At 38.2% G+C, this 22,518-nt stretch overlaps 1 protein-coding gene across 11 annotated transcripts in view; it reads right to left on the bottom strand.

Annotated features, from left to right (window-relative positions):
• Positions 1-22,518, bottom strand: part of NPHP1 (nephrocystin 1) — a 104,996-nt gene that overhangs the window by 75,554 nt on the left and 6,924 nt on the right. For 10 of the 11 annotated variants that reach the window (XR_007470745.1, XR_004475688.2, XR_007470744.1 and 7 more), the window contains 6 exons: positions 21,446-21,519; positions 13,132-13,192; positions 11,923-12,047; positions 4,328-4,475; positions 3,913-4,014; positions 305-405 (listed from right to left, as the gene is read on the bottom strand). Coding sequence is in view for 8 of the 11 variants with exons in the window: in XM_033401928.2 (XP_033257819.2) it covers positions 305-405; positions 3,913-4,014; positions 4,328-4,475; positions 11,923-12,047; positions 13,132-13,192; positions 21,446-21,519 (611 nt within the window). In the remaining 3 variants the exon portion in view is untranslated. The remainder of the gene's footprint in view (positions 1-304; positions 406-3,912; positions 4,015-4,327; positions 4,476-11,922; positions 12,048-13,131; positions 13,193-21,445; positions 21,520-22,518) is intronic. The other variant, XM_049695713.1, reaches the window with a different exon arrangement.

The raw sequence follows: 22,518 nt of genomic DNA on the forward strand, positions 1-22,518 counted from the left end.
GTGTACAGAAAGTTTATGCCTATTCACTCAATTAGGGAAGTTCATTAATCAAAGAACAAAGTATATAATTGTAACTTCTGAAAACCTAAGAGAGTCTCCCCGAAACTAAGCATAATAGCATGTGCTAACAATAATCACCAAGTTAAAGTTGCAATGATCTTAAGCAAACAGTAATATGAAAAGCCCTGCTCCCAAACTATCAGCTGTTTCCATTTCAAGAAATTCTTGAATTACGTATAATAGTAAAAATAAACAAATAAAATGTTTCCTAAACCTACTTTGATGTCCCCTCACACCTTTTTACCTTTGTTTAACTTCTGCTCCTTCTGCCGTTTCATCCCCCACCTCTACATCTTCTTCACTGCCTTCTTCACTAGACTCCGGGCCTTCTTCTTTATTATAGGGCTGAAAAATTATTGAAATATGAAGTACTTTTTACCTAATGCAAAAATCAACCAATAAACGTACCTTCAGAAAGGCTCACGTGTAGATAGGGATTTAGGATATGATGGGCATATAAAAAATCAGTGGAAAAAGATTTCAATACATGGTTGATAATGTCACTATATGAAAAAATTACAATGACAGAGGCAGAGAACAAGTTTAATAAAAATAAATGCCAGATGGGACTTATTCAAATGAAAAAAAAAAAGAAAAGACAAAAAAGCAAAAAGAACTATAGAAGTGTTAGAAGAAAATAATCTTTTTTTTTCCTTTTTTTTGGCCACGCCACATGGCGTGTGGATCTTAGTTCCCAAACCAGGGATCAAACCTGCACGCCCTGCAGTGGAAGTGTGGGGTCTTAACCACTGGACCTCCAGGGAAGTCCCCGAAGAAAATAATCTTGAGATTCGAAAGCCCTTTCCAGTCATGATACCAAAACCATGTAACTTTGATTTAACTACATAAAAAATAAAACATGGCTGAAAGTCAACAAAGAAGATATCTGCCACAAGTTTCTAAGGGTTGATATCCTTATCATCAAGATATGACAAAAACTCTTATAAATCAACACAATTTTCAAAAATCCCTTACAAAAATGAACTGAAAAGGCAATTTACAAAGAAGAAATAGAAATGGTCATAAAGCAAATGAAATCATGCTCAACTTCACGAGCAGTACAATAAATGCAAATACAAAACAATAATGAGCCTTTTGGGTTTTTCTGGTCTATCACACTGGCAAAAAGATTGATGACAACCATCACTGGCAAATGTGTAGACAAACAAGCACTCTCGGCTGCTGGAGATGGGAGTCCAAATAGGCATAACTTTCCTAAAAGGAAAAATGGCAAATTCAATCAAAATACAAAGGTGTAAACCCTTTGCACCAGCAATGAGCATTCAGGAATTTATTTAAGGGGAATAACCAGACAGTCTACAAGGTATATGTACAGACTGATCACAACACAGGGTCTTCTTTTCTAACAGAATCCCTGAATATAGCAATGAATCAGCTAAAAGACTACATTTTCCAAGCCCTCCTTGCAGGTAGGTGTTGTCAAGAAACTCAATTCTGGCCAAGGAGGTATAACTGGAAGTTTTTTGTGTAACTTCCAAGAAACCTTTAAAAGACTGCAACTCATGCCTTTTGACTTCTTCTTCCCCTTTCCTCTGTCACTGCTTGGAATTGTTAATAACGAAAGATCTAGCAGCCAACCTAAGCTAAAGAGATAACAACCCTAGGAAGAGCTGCTCGCACCTACCCACCGGGTAAAACATTAGATAGGGCCCTACCATTCCTTGACTGCCCATCTCCACACTTCCTCCACACACAAGAGAAATATGCTTCTACCTTATTTAGGCCACTATTTTGGAGCTCTTCTGTAACTCATAGCGGAAGCTAATCTTACCTTCTTTGCAATGTCATTTATAGTTATTATAGGTTGGAAACCTAAATGTCCATCTAAATGAGACTGGAATACTATGCTACCATTGAAACAGATGACCCAGAACTGAGCTGGGCAATAGGGCAGGCACTCACCACCTGTGCCTACTGACACTTGAAATGTGACCAGTCTAAACTGAGATGTGCTATTTAAGTGTAAAATACACACTAGAATTTGAAGACTTAGCATTAAAAAAAAAGAAAGGATTTTAAAATATTGATTATACGCTGAAATAAGATAATATGTTTGATATATTGGATAAAATAAATTATTAAAAATAATGTCACCGGGCTTCCCTGGTGGTGCAGTGGTTAAGAATCCGCCTGTCAATGCAGGCGACACGGGTTCGATCCCTGGTCCAGGAAGATCCCACATACCGTGGAGCAACTAAGCTCGTGTGCCACAACTACTGAGCCTGCGCTCTAGAGCCCGCAAGCCACAACTACTGAGCTCGTGTGCCACAACTACTGAAGCCTGTGTGCCTAGAGCCTGTGCTCCACAACAAGAGAAGCCACTGCAATGAGAAGCCCGCACACCGCAATGAAGAGTAGCCCCCACTCGCCACAACTAAAGAAAGCCCGTGTGCAGCAATGAAGACCCAACACAGCCAAAAATAAACAAATTAATTTAAAAAAAATTAATAATGTCACCTGTTTCCCTTTACTTTTAAAAAATGTGTGTGGTATAATAAAAATACATATTTGGTCTTTATGCCAGTCCTTGGCACAGAGTTCCTAAAACTCTTAGAATTTCCCGAGTGACAGGAGTGTCTTTTGTTATTCATAACAAGCCCCTTTCAAACATACTTGAGTTTATGCTCATGAGGTCATGGCTTGGGGAGGGGTGGGTGCTGGTGGCCAGAGGAACCAGTGATTAGAAGGTGGGAACTTTTAGTGCCCCCCACCCCCTCACCTTCAGGGAGGGAAAAGGAGCTAGAGATTGAATTTAATCACTGACGGCCAATGATTCGATCAATCGTGTCTATGTAATGAAACCTCCCAAAATCCCTAAAAGACAGGGCTTAGGGTCTTCTGGGTTGGCCATCACTTGAAGTGCTGGCAGGGTGGTTCCAGGAGCACATGGAAGAACCAGGCCCCACTCCCTCCCTCTCCCAATACCTTGCCCTGTGCACCTCTTCCATTTGGCTGTTCCTGAACTATATCCTTTATAATGAACTGGGAAGCAAAAGTGAGGTGTTTCCTGAGATCTGTGGTCCCTCTAGCAAATTATTGAACCTGAGGAAAGGTGTGGGAACTTCCAAGTTTAGAGCCAGTCACACAGAAGCACAGCTAGCCCCGGGGACTTGTGACGGGCATCTGAAGTGGGGCAGTCTTACGGGACTGAGCCCTTACCTTGTGGAGGTCTGTGCTAACTCCAGGAGCTAGTGTCAGAATTGAACTGAATTGTTGGATACCTGGTTGGTTTCAAAGAATCAGTGTGGAAAAACAACATGTATTTGGTGTCAGAAAAGAAACACACAGTTGCTGTTAGAAGTGGTGCGAAGAAAAACAAGACAGCTCGGTGTCGTTACTAGAAAATTTTAAATTACATTTGTGGTTTGCATTATATTTCTATTGGACAGCACTGATCTATATATATTGGCACAGAAAATGACCATGCTATATTATGAAATGTGAAGGAAATAGGCCATAAACATGCATATATAGTATGTCCACATCTTAGTAAAGGATCGTATATTTGTGGAAGTTAACACAAAGTTAACTGTGGTTTTGTTTCACAACAAATAATAAATACCTATTAATTTTTATGATCAACATTAATCCACAGAACATCTTCATTGTGGGATAACATGCTAGGGCTCAGCTACATAACAGCACTTCACAGGTCTCCAGAACTATAATACACAGTATCTTTCCCATGCTCTGTCCCTCTACAATTGAGGCAAATTCTACATCCTAAGTCATTCACTAGTCAATTGATCAAAGACTACATCTTAGTGTTTTCTTATAAATGAAAAAATGTCTTGAAGAAGAAAAAGGAAAGAATAAACAAAAAAGACTAACCTCCAAGTACGTTCTGGGAATAAGACCTTTGTTTCCTTTGGCATTCTTAGCCATCCACCAACCATCAGGGTTTTTTTCAATTATAAGGAGAATTTCCCCTTTCTTAAAGAAAATAAAAGTAAAAATTTTTAAATTAAAATTTACCCCTAAATTCAGAATTATCAACATGAAAACTATTTTCAAAAACAGAAGAGCGTCTACTCTTTTTACCATTTTACTACCAGGTAACTTTGATAACAGAATTTCGCCTGACTACCGCTTGTAAATCTTAATTATCACTTATTTTATTTAAACAGATTGAGTCTTTGAAAAGTTAATATCAGGAATATCTAATCCAGGAATACAGGTAGAGTTTTCTTACTACGTTAGGTACGAAAATTTAGCCTTCAGTTAGCTTCCAGTCTGTTTCGACTACCTTAAATGTAAGGTCTCCGACTTGCTGAGCCGTAAAATCTCCAATAGCAACGTATTCTCCACTTGCGGCCTCTTCATCATCATCTTCTTCTTCTTCATCTTCTTCAGCAGAACTGTCATCGTCCTCTCCTTCAGTAAGCGCCCCAGTTCTGCAAAAAATAATTCTTTGACAAGGGTCACCTGAAATAACGTATAAGAACAGATCCAGATCGAGTACGGGTATAACTTCTACATATAGAACTGGCCTATATTTGGAAGCGGCAAATAAAGGGAATAAAGGGAAAGTGCAACTAAGTTTCTACCATCTAGCAAAGAATATGTGACCCAGGAACTGAGAGTGAGGAGGAGTTAATATATCTGAGGAACGTATGTGACCGGTGAAGCATGTGCTGGACTGGAGGCCAAGACTTGCACTGAAATCTTGGATTCATCCATTCAGCAGACGCTGCTTGAGCATTATTGTACAGTGATTAGAGCACGGGCTCTGAGTTTAAGTTCTGGTTCTATCTCCTTCTCACTGAGTGACCTTGGATAGGTTTCTTTTAATCTCCCCATTTCTCATTGGTAAAGTGGAGATAATAATAGAACCTGCCTCATAGGGTCATCATGAAGATGAGAGGAGTTACAAACTTGCAAAGTGTTTACAACGGTGTCTGCAGGCTTTCAATGAAAGTCGGCGATGATGATGATGATGATATATGTCAGGTTCCATGTCAGACACAGTAGATACAGAGAAAAACGAGACACAATTCCCTGTCCTCAAGGAGGACAATGAAACAATCTATCAGACGGATAAGTACTATGTAGTTCAACAGATACTGCAGTAGAGGTAAACACGGGATACTAAGGAAGCACAAGAGAGACACCTAACCTCGACTGCACGGGTGGAGATCAGAAAGCCTTAGAATTAGGTCTTGAGGGATGAGTTGGAATTAATCAGGTAAAAGGGGAGTAGAAAGGCAAGGAAGGGAGTGGAGAAAGGAGGCTCAAGCTCAGGGAACCTCAAGTAGCTCACGAGTGGCAGGACGAGGCCTGGGAGAAATAAGCAGGAGATAAGACTGAAAAGAGGTGAGCAGAACGCAGCCCATGGGAGCTTTACCTCTAAAGGTGTTCCCTAAAAATGAAGGAAGGGAAAGGCACGATCTGATCTGCACTTCAGGAAGCTGATCAGGCTATCACATGGGCAAGAGATTGGAAGAAGGGCTAAAGGCAAAGATGGCTGTTAACAGTGAGACATGAAACAGTTTAAACTAAGAATTAGGGATGAAGAGAAAGGTGTTTGGGAAAGATACTGAGGAGGGAAGAGAGAGGAGCTAAAATACTAGCTTGGATAAGTCGTTAAGTCTCCCTGAGCTTTATTTATTCATTCAACATTCAGCATTTACTGGGCACCTACTGTGTGACAGACACTATGTGCTAGTGTGCTAGCTATGTGCTAACAATGAACAAAATAGAGGTCTTTGCTCTCCTAACGCTTACATTAGAGAAGCTTATCTTAAAATGGGATAACAGAGGCTTCCCTGGTGGCACAGTGGTTAAGAATCTTCCTGCCAATGCAGGGGACACGGATTCGAGCCCTGGTCCGGGAAGATCCCACATGCCGTGGAGCAACTAAGCCTGTGCGCCACAACTACTGAGCCTGTGCTCTAGAGCCTGTGAGCCACAACTACTGAAGCCCGTGCACCTAGAGCCGGTGCTCCACAACAAGAGAAGCCACCGCAATGAGAAACCCACGCACCACAACCAAGAGTAACCCCCACTTGCCACAACTAGAGAAAGCCCACACGCAGCAACAAAGACCCAATGCAGCCAAAATTAAATAAATGAAATAAATTTTTAAAAATAAAAAATAAAATGGGATAACAATACTTTGATGCAAATGGACACTGCTAACCATAAAACTAGCCAAATAGACCCAAATGGCTCTTATTATGCTAATACAGTAAATTTCAATTAGTGATTTTTCAATGTCAAATCAACCTTGCATTCTAGAATAAATCCCACTTCGTCATGATGTACTGTCATTTCTATATGCCCTGGATTCTATTTGCTGACACTTTATAGAGTTTGTGCATTCATTCATGAAGGCCTTGTATTTTTCTTATAATACTCTTATCAGGTTTTGATATTGAAGTTATCTAGCACTCATAAAATGATTTGGGAAATGTTTCATTTTCAATTCTCTAGAAAGATTTTATAATACTGGTATTATTTCTTACTTAAATGCAGAAATTTATCAGTGAAGCAACCTGAGAGTTTATTCTGTAGAAAGGTTTTAATTATATATTAAACTTCTTTAGTAGATATTTTGGTAGTATTATTAAGATTTTCTATTCATCTTGTGTAAATTGAGTACATTTTATTTTTCAAGGAACTTATTTTATCTAAATTTTCAAATTTATTGGCATAAAGATGTTCATAGTGTCTTCATGGTACATTTTTAATTTCTGTAGACTCTGTAGTGATTAGTTTTCTTCCCTGTTTTATTGTTGTTGTTTTCCTTCTCTTTCTCTTTTCTTAATCAGTCTTGCTTGGAATTTACCCATGTAATTACCTTTTCCAAAGAACCAACTTTGGGTTTATTGATTTTATCTACTGTATGTCTGTTTATTATTCACTGTCTTCTGCTCTTTATTATTTCCTTACTTCTATTTTTCTTGGGTTTAATTTGTTATTCTTCTTCTGGCTTCTTAGGTTGGAAACTTCAGTAATTAATTTTCAACTTTTCTAAACTATGCATTTGAAGTCATAAATTTCCCTCTAAACACTGCTTTAGCTGCAGCCCAGTTGTATTTTTATTATCATTCAAAATATTTCAAGATCTCCATTGTAATATTTTCTTTGACCCTTAGGTTACATAGAAGTATGTGACTTAATTTGCAAACATTTGGAGACTTTTATTTTTCTGTCATTTGAGTTTTTAAAAAAATTGATATATAATTGACATATACCATTGTATTAGTTTTAGATTGTCACTGAGTTTTAATGTAATTCCAAGTCATCAGACTATACACTACATGATTTCAATCCTTTGACATTTGTTGACAATTGCTTTATGGTCCATTATGATTCATTTTGGTTAATGTTATACATGCACTTGGAAGAGAGGTGTATTATCTAGTTGGATACAGCATTCTACAAATATATTTTTAATCAGGTAAAGGTGGTTAAGGTTTGTGGATTATATAGCTCTCCTTCAGTGCTAACAATTTTTACTTTATACGTTGTAAAGCTATGTTATTAGGTGTCTACACATTAGGAATAAATTTTTTCTATTGAATTGATGCTTTTATTATTATAAGATGTATTTATCTATTAAATTACTTTTGACCTTAAAGTCTTCTCTGCCTGATACTACTATAGCTGTATCACCTTTGTTTTCGTCAGGGTTAACATGGTATACCTTTTTCTAATCTTTTACTTGCAACCTACCTATGCTGTTTTAAATGGCCATAAAGCACAAGAAGGTTGTGATGTGCCCTAATGGAGAAAATAAGTGTGCTAGATTTCTTCAGGCATGAATTATAGGGCTGTTGGCTGTGAGTTCAATGTTAATGAATCAGTAACATACATTAAATAAGGTATCTTTAAACAGAAACACACATAAAACAAGGACATGTTTTACTCAGGTTTCAAAAAAAACTGTGACCAGAGCCTCACAGGAACCTAGCTGTGTATTTTCCCTAGAAGCCATGGTTTAGTATTCACCTATTCAGTATTTGTAGCAACTTTATGGAACATAACCACAGCAAATAATGAGAATTGACTATATATTATAAATTCTTAAATATATATTTTGCTTTACACAATCAAGTGTTCTCTAAAGACATTTAGAAAAGAAGAAATAGGCCTTTCTATTTACCCACATACTGGTGCTCTTCATTCCTTCTTGCAAATACAGGTTTCCTGTAGCATCATTTCCTTCTTGCCTAAAGGACTTCCTTTAGCAAATTTCTCAGCATTTGTTTGACAAATTTTCTCAGCTTTTGTTTGTCTGAAAATGTCTTTATTCTACTTTAATTTCTGAAAGACACTTGTGCTGTACACAGAATTCTGGGTTGATAGATTTTTTTTCTTTCAACTCTTTTATGATGTCACTGCATTATCTTCTGACCTGTATTTTTTCTAACAAGATGTCAACATTAACTTGAATTGTTGTTTGCCGGTACATATGTTTCTTTACTTCCCTGACTGCTTTTAAGATTTTCTATTATTTTTAGTTTTCAGCAGTTTAACTCTGATGCATCTATGTGTAGTTTTCCTTATATTTATTGTTTGGGGTTGCCTGAGGTTCTTGGACCAGTGAATTGATAACTTTTTTAGATCTCAATTTAAAAACGTATTGAAATATTTCTTGTGCTCCATTCTCTCTCTCCTCTCCTTCTGGGACTTCAATTTACACATATGCTATAACTTATGACCATGTCCCAGATCTTTCTTACATTTTGTTCTGTTCTTTTCATTCTTTTTTTCTTTTTGTGCATGAGTTTGAAAGCTTTTCATTGCTCAGTCTTTGGGTTCACTGATCTTTTCCTCTATTGTATCCAGTCTTGTGTTAAACCATCCAATTTTTTTTCTTTTCATATATTGTTTTTTAGTTTCAGAATTTCCATTTTGGTTGGTATTAGTTTCCATTTCTCTGCTTAAGATTCCTCTCTAATCAAGCAATCTGCCCATCTCTCTAACATATTGAAAATAGTTGTTTTATAGCTCTGGTTTGCTAATTCTCACATCTGGGTCATCCAGACTTCCAATGATTATTATTTCTCTTTATTATAAGACACGTTCACCTTTTTGAAGCTATATATTGAACCAGATTTAGAAAGTCCTCAGCCGTTATTCCATCAGATATTATATTTTGCAGTTGTAGAATGTTCATTTGGTTATTTTCTACATTTGAGTTCTCTTAAAATATGCCATGTTTTTCCCATTCCATCCATCTTTTCTTCTATTTTCTTCAACATATTAATCATATTATTCAGAAATCCTTGTCAGCTTACTCTACTATCTGGCTCAGATTTGGCTCTGCTTTTATTGACTTTCACTGCTTAATTATTATTTACTTCCCCCTTATTTTTTGCATTTCTAGTCATTTTTTAAAAATTACTAGACATTGTGGATAATACATTTAGAGACTTTGGATTATGTGGTCATCCTTTAAAGAGTGTTGAATTTTGTTCTGTTATACAGTTAAATGATCTTGTTCCTGTTAAGGTCTGATTTTAGGCTTTGTTGGAAAAGATTTACTTCAGTTTTTTTGTTTGTTTTTTTTTTTGGCGGTACGCGGGCCCTCTCACTGCTGTGGCCTCTCCCGCTGCGGAGCACAGGCTCCGGACGTGCAGGCTCAGCTGCCATGGCTCACGGGCCCAGCCGCTCCACGGCATGTGGGATCTTCCCAGACCGGGGCACGAACCCATGTCCCCTGCATCGGCAGGCAGACTCTCAACCACTGCGCCACCAGGGAAGCCCTACTTCAGTTTTGTCTGTATTCCAAGATCACAGTTCTTAATATTAGGGTGTTTTCCTTACTCCTAGGGCATAGGCCTTATGTGATCTCCAACTAAATGCCTGAAGCATTCACCAAGGTATCTTTACTCCAGCTAGGTACAAACTCGAATATTTTTCCAGGATTCTGTGGCCTCCAGAATCTTTTAAGCTCTCAGTCTCCCAGCAGGCGCTTTCTGCCAGGCCTTCTGGAATCATGCTCTGTGTAGCCCAGGAGTCCATTTAGATTTCTGCAGTTGTCTCTCTGCAACTCTCTTCTCTCTCTCCACTCTCTCCACAAGTACCAGCAGCCTTAGCAAGTCCAGAATTTTATCTCTGCCTCCTCAGCCCGGTGAGACTGCAGCTCCCTGTTTGGGATTCCTGCACCACCGCCCATAAACTAACTCCAGGAAGAGGGTCTGGGTAAATGCAGGACTCAGCTCGTGTCTCCCTGTATTAACGATATCAACCCTGCTTGGTTGATGTTCAATGAGTTCAAACAGCCATTTTGTATATTTTGTCCAGATTTTACAGTGTTTATGGTAGGAAGGGTAAGTCCAATACCAGCCACTTTTGTCATTCTCAGTACTGGAAATCAATGGAAATTCTAGAATCCTTGCATCTATATTCTTTAGCATTTTTTCCCAGGATACAGTGTAAAAGTATGGGAACAGCATTTGAAGAGTCTAAATAGTTGACTTTTTCCTTTTTTCTTCCTATGAATTGGGTTTGTTTATACTATCAAGTTTTCTTTCCATTTTACAAAGGCTATTATTAACATCCACTCCAGCAGGAAAAGAATGCATGTTTCTGCTTCCAATTTTTAAAGAATATTTATAAAAGGAGTAAATAAATATGCAAATAGACAATCCAAATAATTTTCTTTTTACACATCAATACTGACATTAAAGGCATGATCCTTATTTTCTTTTTTTAAAAAATTTTTAATAAATTTATTTATTTTTGGCTATGTTGGGTCTTTGTTGCTGCGCGTAGGCTTTCTCTAGTTGTGGCAAGCGGGGGCTACTTTTCATTGCAGTGCGTGGGCTTCTCATTGCAGTGGCTTCTCTTGTTGCGGAGCATGGGCTCTACGTGTGTGGGCTCAGTAGTTGTGGCTTGCAGGCTCTAGAGTGCAGGCTCAGTAGTTGTGGTGCATGGGCTCAGCTGCTCCACAGCATGTGGGATCTTCCCGGACCAGGGCTCGAACCTGTGTCCCCTGCATTGGCAGGCATATTCTTAACCACTGCGCCACGAGGGAAGCCCATGATCCTTATTTTCTTTTTTTTTTTTAAATATATTTATTTAATTTGTTTATTTTTGGCTGCACTGTGTCTTCGAGGCTGTGCATAGGCTTTCTCTAGTTGCGGCGAGCAGGGGCTACTCTTGGTTGCAGTGCGTGGGCTTCTCACTGTGGTGGCTTCTCTTGTTGCAGAGCACGGGCTCTAGGCATGCGGGCTTCAGTAGTTGTGGCACGCGGGCTCAGCAGTTGTGGCTTGTGGGCTCTAGAGCACAGGCTCAGTAGTTGTGGCACACGGGCTTAGTTGCTCCGCGGCATGTGGGACCTTCCCAGACCAGGGCTCGAACCCGTGTCCCCTGCATTGGCAGGCGGATTCTTTTTTTTTTTTTTTTTGCAGTACGCGGGCCTCTCACTGTTGTGGCCTCTCCCGTTGCGGAGCACAGGCTCCGGACGTGCAGGCTCAGCGGCCATGGCTCACGGGCCTAGCTGTTCCGCGGCATGTGGGATCCTCCCGGACCGGGGCACGAACCCGTGTCCCCTGCATCGGCAGGCGGACTCTCAACCACTGCGCCACCAGGGAAGCCCTGCAGGCGGATTCTTAACCACTGCACCAGGGAAGCCTGATCCTTATTTTCTAACATCTGTTTATTTAGCTCCTCCGATCTCTGTTTTGTTTCCCCAACTAGCTTATAACTTACCTGGGATAAGAGACCATGGGATCTCACACTTTCTATTATACACAATAAATAAATGTTGACTAATTGTACTGTTACTGCCATTTGTTTTTATCTATATATGACTTTATTCTGAGTCAAACATTAAAACTGTTGGTGACATAATATCTGAAAGAAAGAAAGGAAGGAAGGGAGCATTACTCAGTGACATTTTCTCTACTTATGGACACAGCAAGTTCCTGCAGTTGGTGGGTAAGCTTATCCAAAAGATTGTGTTCCTCCTCTTTCTTCTGATTGTAACTCCCAACAGGGGCAGGTTCATCAGCCTATGAGAGAATATAAGTCTATTTTACTAAAAAAAATAAAATAAAAATTTCAGTTTCCAATTACATTTATGTTAAAAGTAAAAAACTCCAATAAGTGCTATAAGACAAAGCAAATATTGATACGAGACTATGCCTACCTTAGAGAAATAACTTTAAAAGAAATGTAGATTGTTATGTTGGAATGCAAACCAAATGACAAAATAAATGTATACCTCCTATTTTTTTGTTTTGTTTTCTTGCTTGGTATTGCAGTCCCTCTATAGTCAGTAAGGGACAGGTTCCAGACAGAGGACTGAGTCGAAAACACAAGTGGCAAGTCCAAGTTCTGCCACTTACCGGCAGTGAGACACTGGGAAAGCTGCTTCACCTTTGGAAGCCTCAGTTTCCTCATTTGTGAAACAGGAATAGTTAGGTTTTCAAATTTAGGGTCAGTCTGCCTGCGGAATTACAGTTTTGTGTCACTGGAGAAATGCAGAAGAGACACTCAGTGACCCCTTGTCTCAGACGCAGTAAAGGAGATCCACATGCAGGCAGGCAGATGACTTTCAAATGCCTTCCACCCTAAATGCTCTGTGAGTCTCTGGCCCGGACACCTAGCTGAAGCTCAGGCTCATATTAAAAGAGGAAATCCTGATGGGAACTGCCCAGAGTAAACTCTAGTTTGCCCTGTTTCTGCAGAGTCACCAATATCAGGGCTGCCATGTGATATAAGAAGTTTCTCTACCACTTACCCTCAGGGCCAGATTATGTACTCTCCCCACAATGTAATTAAAATGAAAACAATTCTAAACTGTAAAACATAAAACTTACACAATGCAAAAATAAAAATAGCTCCTTCCAGGTTTTTCCGAGTCCTCAATGCTGGGTGAGTTCATTAAAAGCTGAACTTTTACCAGGATTTGGAGCCCTGCCTTTTCTGCTCCCAAGCACATTCAGTAAGCCCATCGGGCAGGTCAGCACTGACCGCAGTTACACTTCATAACTTATGTGAACCCAGGAACTTCCCCCTCTAATGAACTTCCACTTAACAAAATATTTGGGTAAAAACGGAATTTTTTTTAACATGATTAACCATAATACTTACTTTGCTTAATTTTTGAAGAGTATTTTTATTTTCATCTATTGCCTGTTTTAATTGGATACATCTAAATTTTAAAAAAGAAAGAAACAAAATATTGGTTTTTTAATTGTCAGAACGAAAAGCTATTTTATAAAATCATACATAAGTCTTTAAGCAGGTAAAGCAATTTCTTTTTTTTTTTAAAGCAAGCATCTGCCATTTTTTTGTTTTTTTAATTAATTTATTTATTTATTTATTTTTGGCTGTGTGGGGTCTTCGTTTCTGTGCGAGGGCTTTCTCTAGTTGTGGCGAGCAGGGGCCACTCTTCATCGCGGTGCACGGGCCTCTCACTGTCGCGGCCTCTCTTGTTGCGGAGCACAGGCTCCAGACGCGCAGGCTCAGTACTTGTGGCTCACGGGCCTAGTTGCTCTGCGGCATGTGGAATCTTCCCAGACCAGGGCTCGAACCCGTATCCCCTGCATTGGCAGGCAGATTCTCAACCACTGCGCCACCAGGGAAGCCCAGGTAAGGCAATTTCTATTGCATGAATGATGTTTAAAAATTCATATGTAAATGCCTTTCCATCCATTAGCTTGGGTGATGCTCATAGTCAAGATCTCAGGTATGAGGTATGATAACCAGAACTCAGAAAACTTCAGTGACTCTGGGCTTCAGTTTCCTATCTCTAAAATAAGGAAAGCACTGGACTTTAAAAATGCTTCTCCAGCTCTAAAATTCCATAAACCTAGGATGCAACCAAGACGACAAAACTAATAATGATAATAACAGCTAAAATTAATTTTTTGCATCACAAATACTGCTAAGCAGTTTACAAGCATCACCTCATTTGAGTCTCATAACAATCCTCACTCCAGCTGAAGAAAGTGAGGTTCTGAAAAGTGACCAGAGCTAGTCAGAGGGAGAGTAACCATGTGAAGGCAGAGTTTAGGATTCTACAGCTGGCCTCTCCCCCCAACAGCACACTCCCCTTGTGAACATGGCCCATCCATATGGGTACAGTGTTTTAGATATTTCATGGACAGCTCATATAATTTGGCTTAAGTCTTAGACACCCAAATTAGACGTATGAAAACGACCGAGTTTGGGGTTAGTGGAGGCAAACTATTATATATAGAATGGATAAACAACAAGGTCCTACAGCATAGCACAGGGAACTATATTCAGTATCCTGAGATAAACCATAAAGGAAAAGAATATAAAGAAGAATGTATATATAGGTATAACTGAATCACTTTGCTGTACAGCAGAAATTAACACAACACTGTAACTCAACTGTACTTCAATTTAAAAAAAAGAGAAAAAAATGACTGAAAATGGGCTACAGCTAGTTATGAGTTTTCAAAAATCAAATGTTTTCTCCACCAATAACCTGAAAAAGTCATTATTTTTTATGCTGAGTTATTTTTTTTTCTTCCACAGACTGATAAAATGAAATAAGCAGTGAAAAGGGGGACAAAAATCCTTTGTGAAAGAGGCAGAAAAGACAAGTAGAAACATCAACCTGCAGCTGACCCTGCTAGTTATCTACCCCAAAGCCCTTCTGCCACCCTCCTCCATGCTGCATGCTTGGCCTCCCACTGACACGCAAGTGATCAGCCTCCACTGCAGGTAGGGTGCGTGTATGGCCCAGCACTGGCCAATGATACATAAAAGAAATGTGTTGGGCAGTTCCTCCCATTTTATTCTCCCTGATGGAGCAGGTAAAGAACCATCATCCTTTCTGCTTTTAGGTAATGATGACTGGGGACTTTGTAATGGTATGCAGGGCTGTCACTGACAACCTGAAGATGACTGAGCAAAATGACAGGAAGGGCTGGTCCTTTAGACCTGTAAACACAACAGTAGAAGAACCCATGGCAACTCTCTAGAATAATCAGCTTAGTCCCTCATTCTTAAAAAAAAAGATAATCTAAGGACCATTGGGCATAATGAAGAAAACTAGCAACATGGAAGATAAAATTTAAGACTAACCAAAAGTAAAAAAATCTGAGCCCAGAGGAACCAAAGACAACTCAGAGAACAGAAAAGAACTTTAAAAAAAAAAACAACTCCCAATCACGGAAGTATTAATGAGATAACCTAAAAACAGGAACGCAATGCTAGAAAACAGAAAAATTAAAGAACAAGGAAAAACACTTGTAAATTAACAATACAGCTGCTGAAATAAAACATCCACGGAAAAGTTAAAAGAAAAAGTTGGCTGCTCTCGCCTTCTGAGATGGCCCACACTCTGTGGAGTGTGTTTCTCTCTAAATAAATCCACTTCTTACCTATCACTTTGTCTCTCACTGAATTCTTTCTGCGATGAGACATCAAGAACCTGAGCTTCATTAAGTTCTGAGACCAGGTGTGTGATCTCAGTTAAAAGACCGTGGGTTAAAGTCCCAATCTGGGTTTTGGCTGGGTCTGAGACCCGGCCCATGGGTTCAAATCCCAATCTGAGTTGCACGGTTTCAGAAGGTTTGAGGAAAAGGAACACTGAGAAAGGCTTGTGCAAGGTCAGCATTGGCTAAGATAAGACTGAATTTAGGGACTTCTCTGGCAGTCCAGTGGTTAGGACTCTACACTTCTACTGCACGAAGCACGGGTTCGATCCCTGGTCAGGGAATTAAGATCCCGCAAGCCAAAAAAGAAAAAAAAAAGTGTCAAGAGAACCTTTCAGGCATAAACAAAAAAGCAAAGAAACAAAAACTAGTGGGGAGAGACCTAGAGGAAAATTCCAGGAGGTTCAATACCTGACTCAAAGGTGTTTCAGGAAGAAACAAACAGAAGTAAAAAAATTACCTTTTAGTAAAAGAAACTCTCCCAGAGCTCATGAGAGACAAGAGTTTTCAAACTGAAAAGACCCTTTGAGTGTTGAGAAGAATTAAAACAACACCTAAATACACCGTGACAAAATTTCAAAACACCAAGGCTGAGGAGAAAAGCCTCAAACAGAGATCAATTACAAAAGAATGACCATGAAACTTGTCAGCATCACTGGGTGTAAAGGAACCAGACAATGTCTTCAAAGGTTTAAGTAGAAAATTTTTTTACTCCATATCTACCCAATTATTAATCAAACATAAGGGCTGAATGTTTTTTCCAGACATGAAAATATCAATGTGTATTTTAAAATGACTGTGAGGGGATTTTTTATACACAGAGAAGACTATTACTTGGGTATAAAAATAATTATTAGCTTATTAAAATAAAATTTAAAAATCTAGTCTTCCCTGGGACTTCAATTCAGCATATAACTCTTATTCTATTTTAAAATCTAGTAAAGCAAGTACAATTACCTTCCCTTTTTCTTTCATTATTGTTTGATTAATTCAACTTGAGCTAAATTCCTCAAATAATCAATCCTACTAATGAAGGTAGTTAATTAAATTCCCACATCTTAAAATTCATCTAAATTTTATTTTGCTTTTAAGCACTCTGCCTGACTTAAGTAAATTTTTTTCAAATGTTCTAATGAATCATTTAAACTAGCAGCACAAATCTCACATCCATTTGAATGTTATAAATTCTTTAAAGACCCAAAGCATACAGATTATTTTAATGATGTCCTAAACTTAATACAAAAGTAATAATAGTCTAATTTGATTTAGTTCATCATGTCTATGTAATTTTAAACTCTAGTTAATTTTAAACTCTCCCAAGGATTAAAAAGGAAATTCAAAACAAAACAAAAAACAATCATCCATCATGAGAACAGTTTTCCCATCTCAAGAGAGCTAAGGTCACCATCCCAAGCAAGGCAGAATTGCTAATAGACAGAGACTTCTGACAGGTCACAGGATCTGGGGCTACATAGGCCAAGGACTTACCACAATTTGACCTACGCCACTGATGTTCACTCTGAGCTGTTTTTATAGTTGCTGTCACAACAAGAAGTCCATAACCTTCAGGCTTAGGTTGTTTGCTCTTAGACCCAAATTATACCATGACATAATTCTTGCATTTGATTCAAATGGACCAAAGGCTGCAACTCCACTGAGACTGTAGTGAAGTTCCTTCTCTTGCTTAACTAAATTCTGCATTTCTTGGACAAGTTTCTAGAAACATACAGCCCACCAAAACGGAATCAAAAAGAGCTAGATAATTTGAACAGACCAATCACTAGAAGTAAAATAGAATCTATAATTTTAAAAACTCCCTGCAAACAAAAGTCCAGGACCAAATGGCTTCACTGGGGACTTCTACCAAGCATACAAAAAGAACTATACTGATCCTTCTCAAACTCTTCCAAAAGACTGAAGAGGAGGGAACACTCCCAAAGTCATTCTATGAAACCACCATCACCCTGATACCAAAATGAGACAAAGATAACAACAAAAAAGAAAATTACTGGCCAATATCTTTGATGAATATAGATACAGAAATTCTTAACAAAATATTAGCAAACCGAATCCAACAACACATAAAGAAGATCATACACCATGATCAAGTTGTCAGGGTCACACAGATGGTTCCACGTATGCAAAGCAATGTGATACACCACAACAACAAAAGAAAAGACAAAAACCACATGACCATCTCAATCGATGCAGAAAAAGCATTTGATAAAATTCAACATTCAATCATGATAAAAACTCTTACCAAGGAACTTCCCTGGTGGTGCAGTGGTTAAGAATCTACCTGCCAATGCAGGGGACATGGGCTCGATCCCTGGTCTAGGAAGATCCCACATGCTGTGGAGCAACTAAGCCCGTGCACCACAACTACTGAGCCTGAGCTCTAGAACCTGTGAGCCACCAACTACTGAGCCCATGAGCTGCAACGAGTGAGCCCACATGCCACAACTACTGAGCCTGTGTGCTGCAACTACTTAAGTCTGCGCGCCTAGAGCCCGTGCTCCACAACAGGAGAAGCCACCAAAATGAGAAGCCCACGCACTGCAACAAAGAGTAGCCCCCCCACTCACCGCAACTAGAGAACGCCCGCACGCAGTAACGAAGACCCAACGCAGCCAAAAGTAAATAATAAATAAATAAAATTTAAAAAAAACCTCTTACCAAAATGGGTAACATATGTTGAGGAAACATATGTTGAGGAAACATATCTCAACATAATAAAAGCTACTTATGACAAACCCACAGCCAACATAATACTCAATGGTGAAAAGCTGACAGCCTTCCCACTAAAATCTGGAACAAGACAAGGATGCCCACTCTCACCACTTCTATTCAACTAGTATTAGAAGTCCTAGCCACAACAATCAGACAAGAAAAAGAAATAAAACGTATCCAGATTGAAAGAGGTAAAATTGTCATTATATGCAGATGACATGATATTATATATAGAAAACCTTTAAAGACTCCACACAAAAACTACTAGAACTGATAAAGAAATTCAGCAAGGTAGCAGGATACGAGATTAACATACAGAAATCAGTTGCATTTCTTTACACTAATGATGAAATATCAGAAACGGAAAATGATAAAAAAATATATATATATCAGAAAGGAAAGTAAAAAAAATAAATCCTTTTTAAAATCACATCAAAAGGGACTCCCCTGGTAATGCAGTGGTTAAGAATCCACCTGCCAATGCAGGGCACACGGGTTTGAGCCCTGGTCCTGGAAGATCCCACATGCCACAGAGCAACTAAACCCACGCGCCACAACTACTGAACCTGCGCTCTAGAGCCTGTGAGCCACAACTACTGAGCCCACATGCCACAACTACTGAAGCCCACGTGCCTAGAGCCCGAGTTCTGCAGCAAGAGAAGCCACCATGACGAGAAGCCTGTGTGTTGCAAAAAAGAGTAGCCCCCGCTCGCCACAACTAGAGAAAGCCCACACGCACCAACGAAGACCCAACAAGGAAGACCCAATGCAGCCAAAAATAAATAAATAAATTTATTAAAAAAAAAAAAATCACATCAAAAATATAATAAAATACTTAGGAATAAACCTGAGTAAGGAGGTGAAAGACTTATACTGAGAACTGTAAAACACTGATAAAGGAAACTGAAGATGATTCAAAGAAATAGAAAGAATTAATACTATTAATTGGACTGGAAGAATTAATATTGGATTAGATTGGAAGAATTAATATTATTAAAATGACCATACTACCCAAAGCAATCTACAGATTTAATGCAATTCCTATCAAATTACCCATGACGTTTTTCACAGAACTAGAACAAGTAAACCTAAAATGTATATGGAACCATAAAAGACCCAGAATTGCCAAAGCAATCCTGAGGAAAAAGAACAAAGCAGGAGGCTTAACCCTCCCAGGCTTCAGACAATACTACAAAGCTACAGTAATCAAAACAGCATGGTGCTGGCAAAAAAACAGACATATGGGTCAATGGAACAGAATAGACAGCCCAGAAATAAACCCACACACCTACGGTCAATTAATCTTCAATGAAGGAGGCAAGAATATACAATGGAGAAAAGACAGTCTCTTCAGCAAGTGGTGTTGGGAAAGCTGGACAGCTGTGTGTAAATCAATGAAGGTAGAACATACACTCACAATGTACACAAAAATAAACTCAAAATGGCTTAAAGATTTAAATATAAGACATAGAACCACAAAACTCCTGGAAGAAAACATAGGCAAAACATTCTCTGACATAAATTGTAGCAATGTTTTCTTAGGTCAGTCTCCCAAGGCAATAGAAATAAAAGCAAAAATAAACAAATGGGGCCTAATCAAACTTACAAGCGTTTCCACAGAAAAGGAAACCATAAACAAAACAAAACGACAGCCTATGGACTGGGAGAAAATATTTGCAAATGATGCAACCAACAAGGGCTTAATTTCCAAAATATACATACAGCTCATACAACTCAGTAACAGAAAAACAAACAACCCAATCAAAAAATGGGCAGAAGACCTAAATGGACATTTTTCCAAAGATATACAGATGGCCAACAGGCACATGAAAAGATGTTCAAAATCACTAATTATTAGAGAAATGAAAATCAAAACTACAATGAGGTACCGCCTCACACTGGTCAGAATGGCCATTATTAAAAAGTCTACAAAAAAACAAATGCTGGAGAGGGTATGGAGAAAAGGGAACCCTCCTACACTGTTGGTGGGAATGTAAATTGGTGCAGCCACTATGGAAAACAGTATGGAGGTTCCTCAAAAAACTAAAAATAAAGCTGCCCTATGATCCAGCAATCCCACTCCTGGGCATATATCCAGACAAAACTCTAATTCGAAAAGATATGTGCATCCCTCTGTTCACAGCAGCACTATTTACAACGGCCAAGGCATGGAAGCAACCTAAATGTCCATCAACAGATGAATGGATACAGAAGATGTTATATATATATATATATATGTATATATATATGTATATATACACACACACACAGTGGAACACTACTCAGCCACAAAAAAGAATGAAATACTGCCATTTGCAGCAACATGGATGAACCTAGAGATTATCATATTAAGTAAGTCAGAAAAAGAAAGAAAAATACCATATGATAACACTTATATGTGGAATCTAAAATATGACACAAATGAACTTATCAATGAAACAGAAACTGACTCACAGCCATAGAGAACAGACTTTTGGTTGCCAAGGGAGGGGTGGGGGTGTGGGGGAGGGATGGATTGGGAGTTTAGGACTAGCAGATGCAAACTATTCTATATAGGATGGATAAACAACAAGGTCCTACTGCATAGCACAGGGAACTATATTCAATATCCTGTGATAAACCATAATGGAAAGAATATGAAAAAGAATATATATATATATATGCACACATACACATATATACGTATAACTGAACCACTTTGCTGTACACCAGAAACTAACACAACATTGTAAGTCAACTATACTTGAATTTAATTAATTAATTAAATATATCTATAAATTCTGCATTTATCTTAAAACATTTTTATTGCCTTCCCACTTTAATGTCTTATAGCTAAGTAGTGTTAGACATATTAACTAACCACTGTGAACCTTAATTTTCTCATCTATATTAATGAGTACCTCAAAATGTTATTGTAAAAATTAATTAAAAAGTTTTTAGAGCATGGACCACACTGCTTCGTACATACAGAGTACAAAATAGATGTAAGCTGCCCCTTTTTAACGTTTGTAATTCTCTATTTAATCTTATCATTCCAACATTTAGACTAGGTAGACATAGATAATTGTAAGAAATATTGTAAAATACATTTTGGAAAATTTCATTCATTGTTACCTCAATATTATTTCCCATTATTATTTTGTCTTTTTAGAAATGTTATTAATTAAAAAAAGAAATAATTCCTCAATTGCTATGCTGTAAATACTGCTCACTGAAATGTAAGTACAGTCCCTACAAAACTAACATAATTTCATATGCTTTACCTTTGGTAAATATCTCGTCTTTTACTGGCTTCTAGAGCTCCTTTCAATCGACTCTCAGAAAGCAAATCATCAACCTACAATAAATGGAGAATGTTTAAAATATCATATTGTTAAATACCATATAACCTTAGGAAATAAAATTTTAATTCTTTTTTCCCAATATTTTATAATGAATACTTTTAAATATACAATAAAGTTGAAAGAACTTTATAGTGAACATCCAAATACCCACCACCTAGATTCTACCATTAACATTTTACTATACTTTTATGACACATCTATTCATCAATTCATCTTATTTTTTATGTATTTCAAAGTAAACTACAATCATCAATATATTTCCCCTTAATACACCATGGGTATCACTAACTAGAGTTCAATCTTTGGTGTAAAATTTACATACAAATGAAATGCACAAATCTTAAGTATACATTTGCTGAGTTTTGGCAAATGCATACACCCTTGTAATCCAAACCCCTATCAACGTACAGAAAATTACCATTACTCCAGAAAGTATGTACTCATTTGTGTAATCATTTCACAAGAATGTTTTTGAGATACTTCCATATTGTTGTGTGTATCATTAGTTTATTCCTTCTTATTGCCGAGTAGTATTCATTATGTGAATAAACCATAAATTTTTTAATCCTCATTCTTATATCTTATATTGTGATTTAGTAATTTCCAAACACTATGTGTAACTTTGCCAACATACCCACAAAAGAGGCACATACATCTTTTGCATTCTATAGATACTGTGGAGAAGATAAAGTGGATGAAAAAAGAGAAATAAAAATTCTCTACTCTTGCCATTTTGCATCTGTTATTTACAAAATTCACACACATGCTAACAGAGTCGGTCATCACAGGCATGACCCAGATGGGCTCTTGATCACTTGTCCCATGGATACCAAGTTGGAAATCTGTTCCATTTTTTGCTTCAGGTGTCTTCCGTGGGGCCAGGGAAGAATGAGCTCACACTAGCTACAGAGTCCTTCACAGACATACAGGGTATCAAAAGGCTCTGGAGCCAATTTGTCTCCGACTTGAATAATCCTGGCAATAGTTTACTT

This window comes from Orcinus orca, chromosome 13, assembly GCF_937001465.1.
Source record: "Orcinus orca chromosome 13, mOrcOrc1.1, whole genome shotgun sequence".
NCBI classification, from domain to species: Eukaryota; Metazoa; Chordata; class Mammalia; order Artiodactyla; family Delphinidae; genus Orcinus; species Orcinus orca.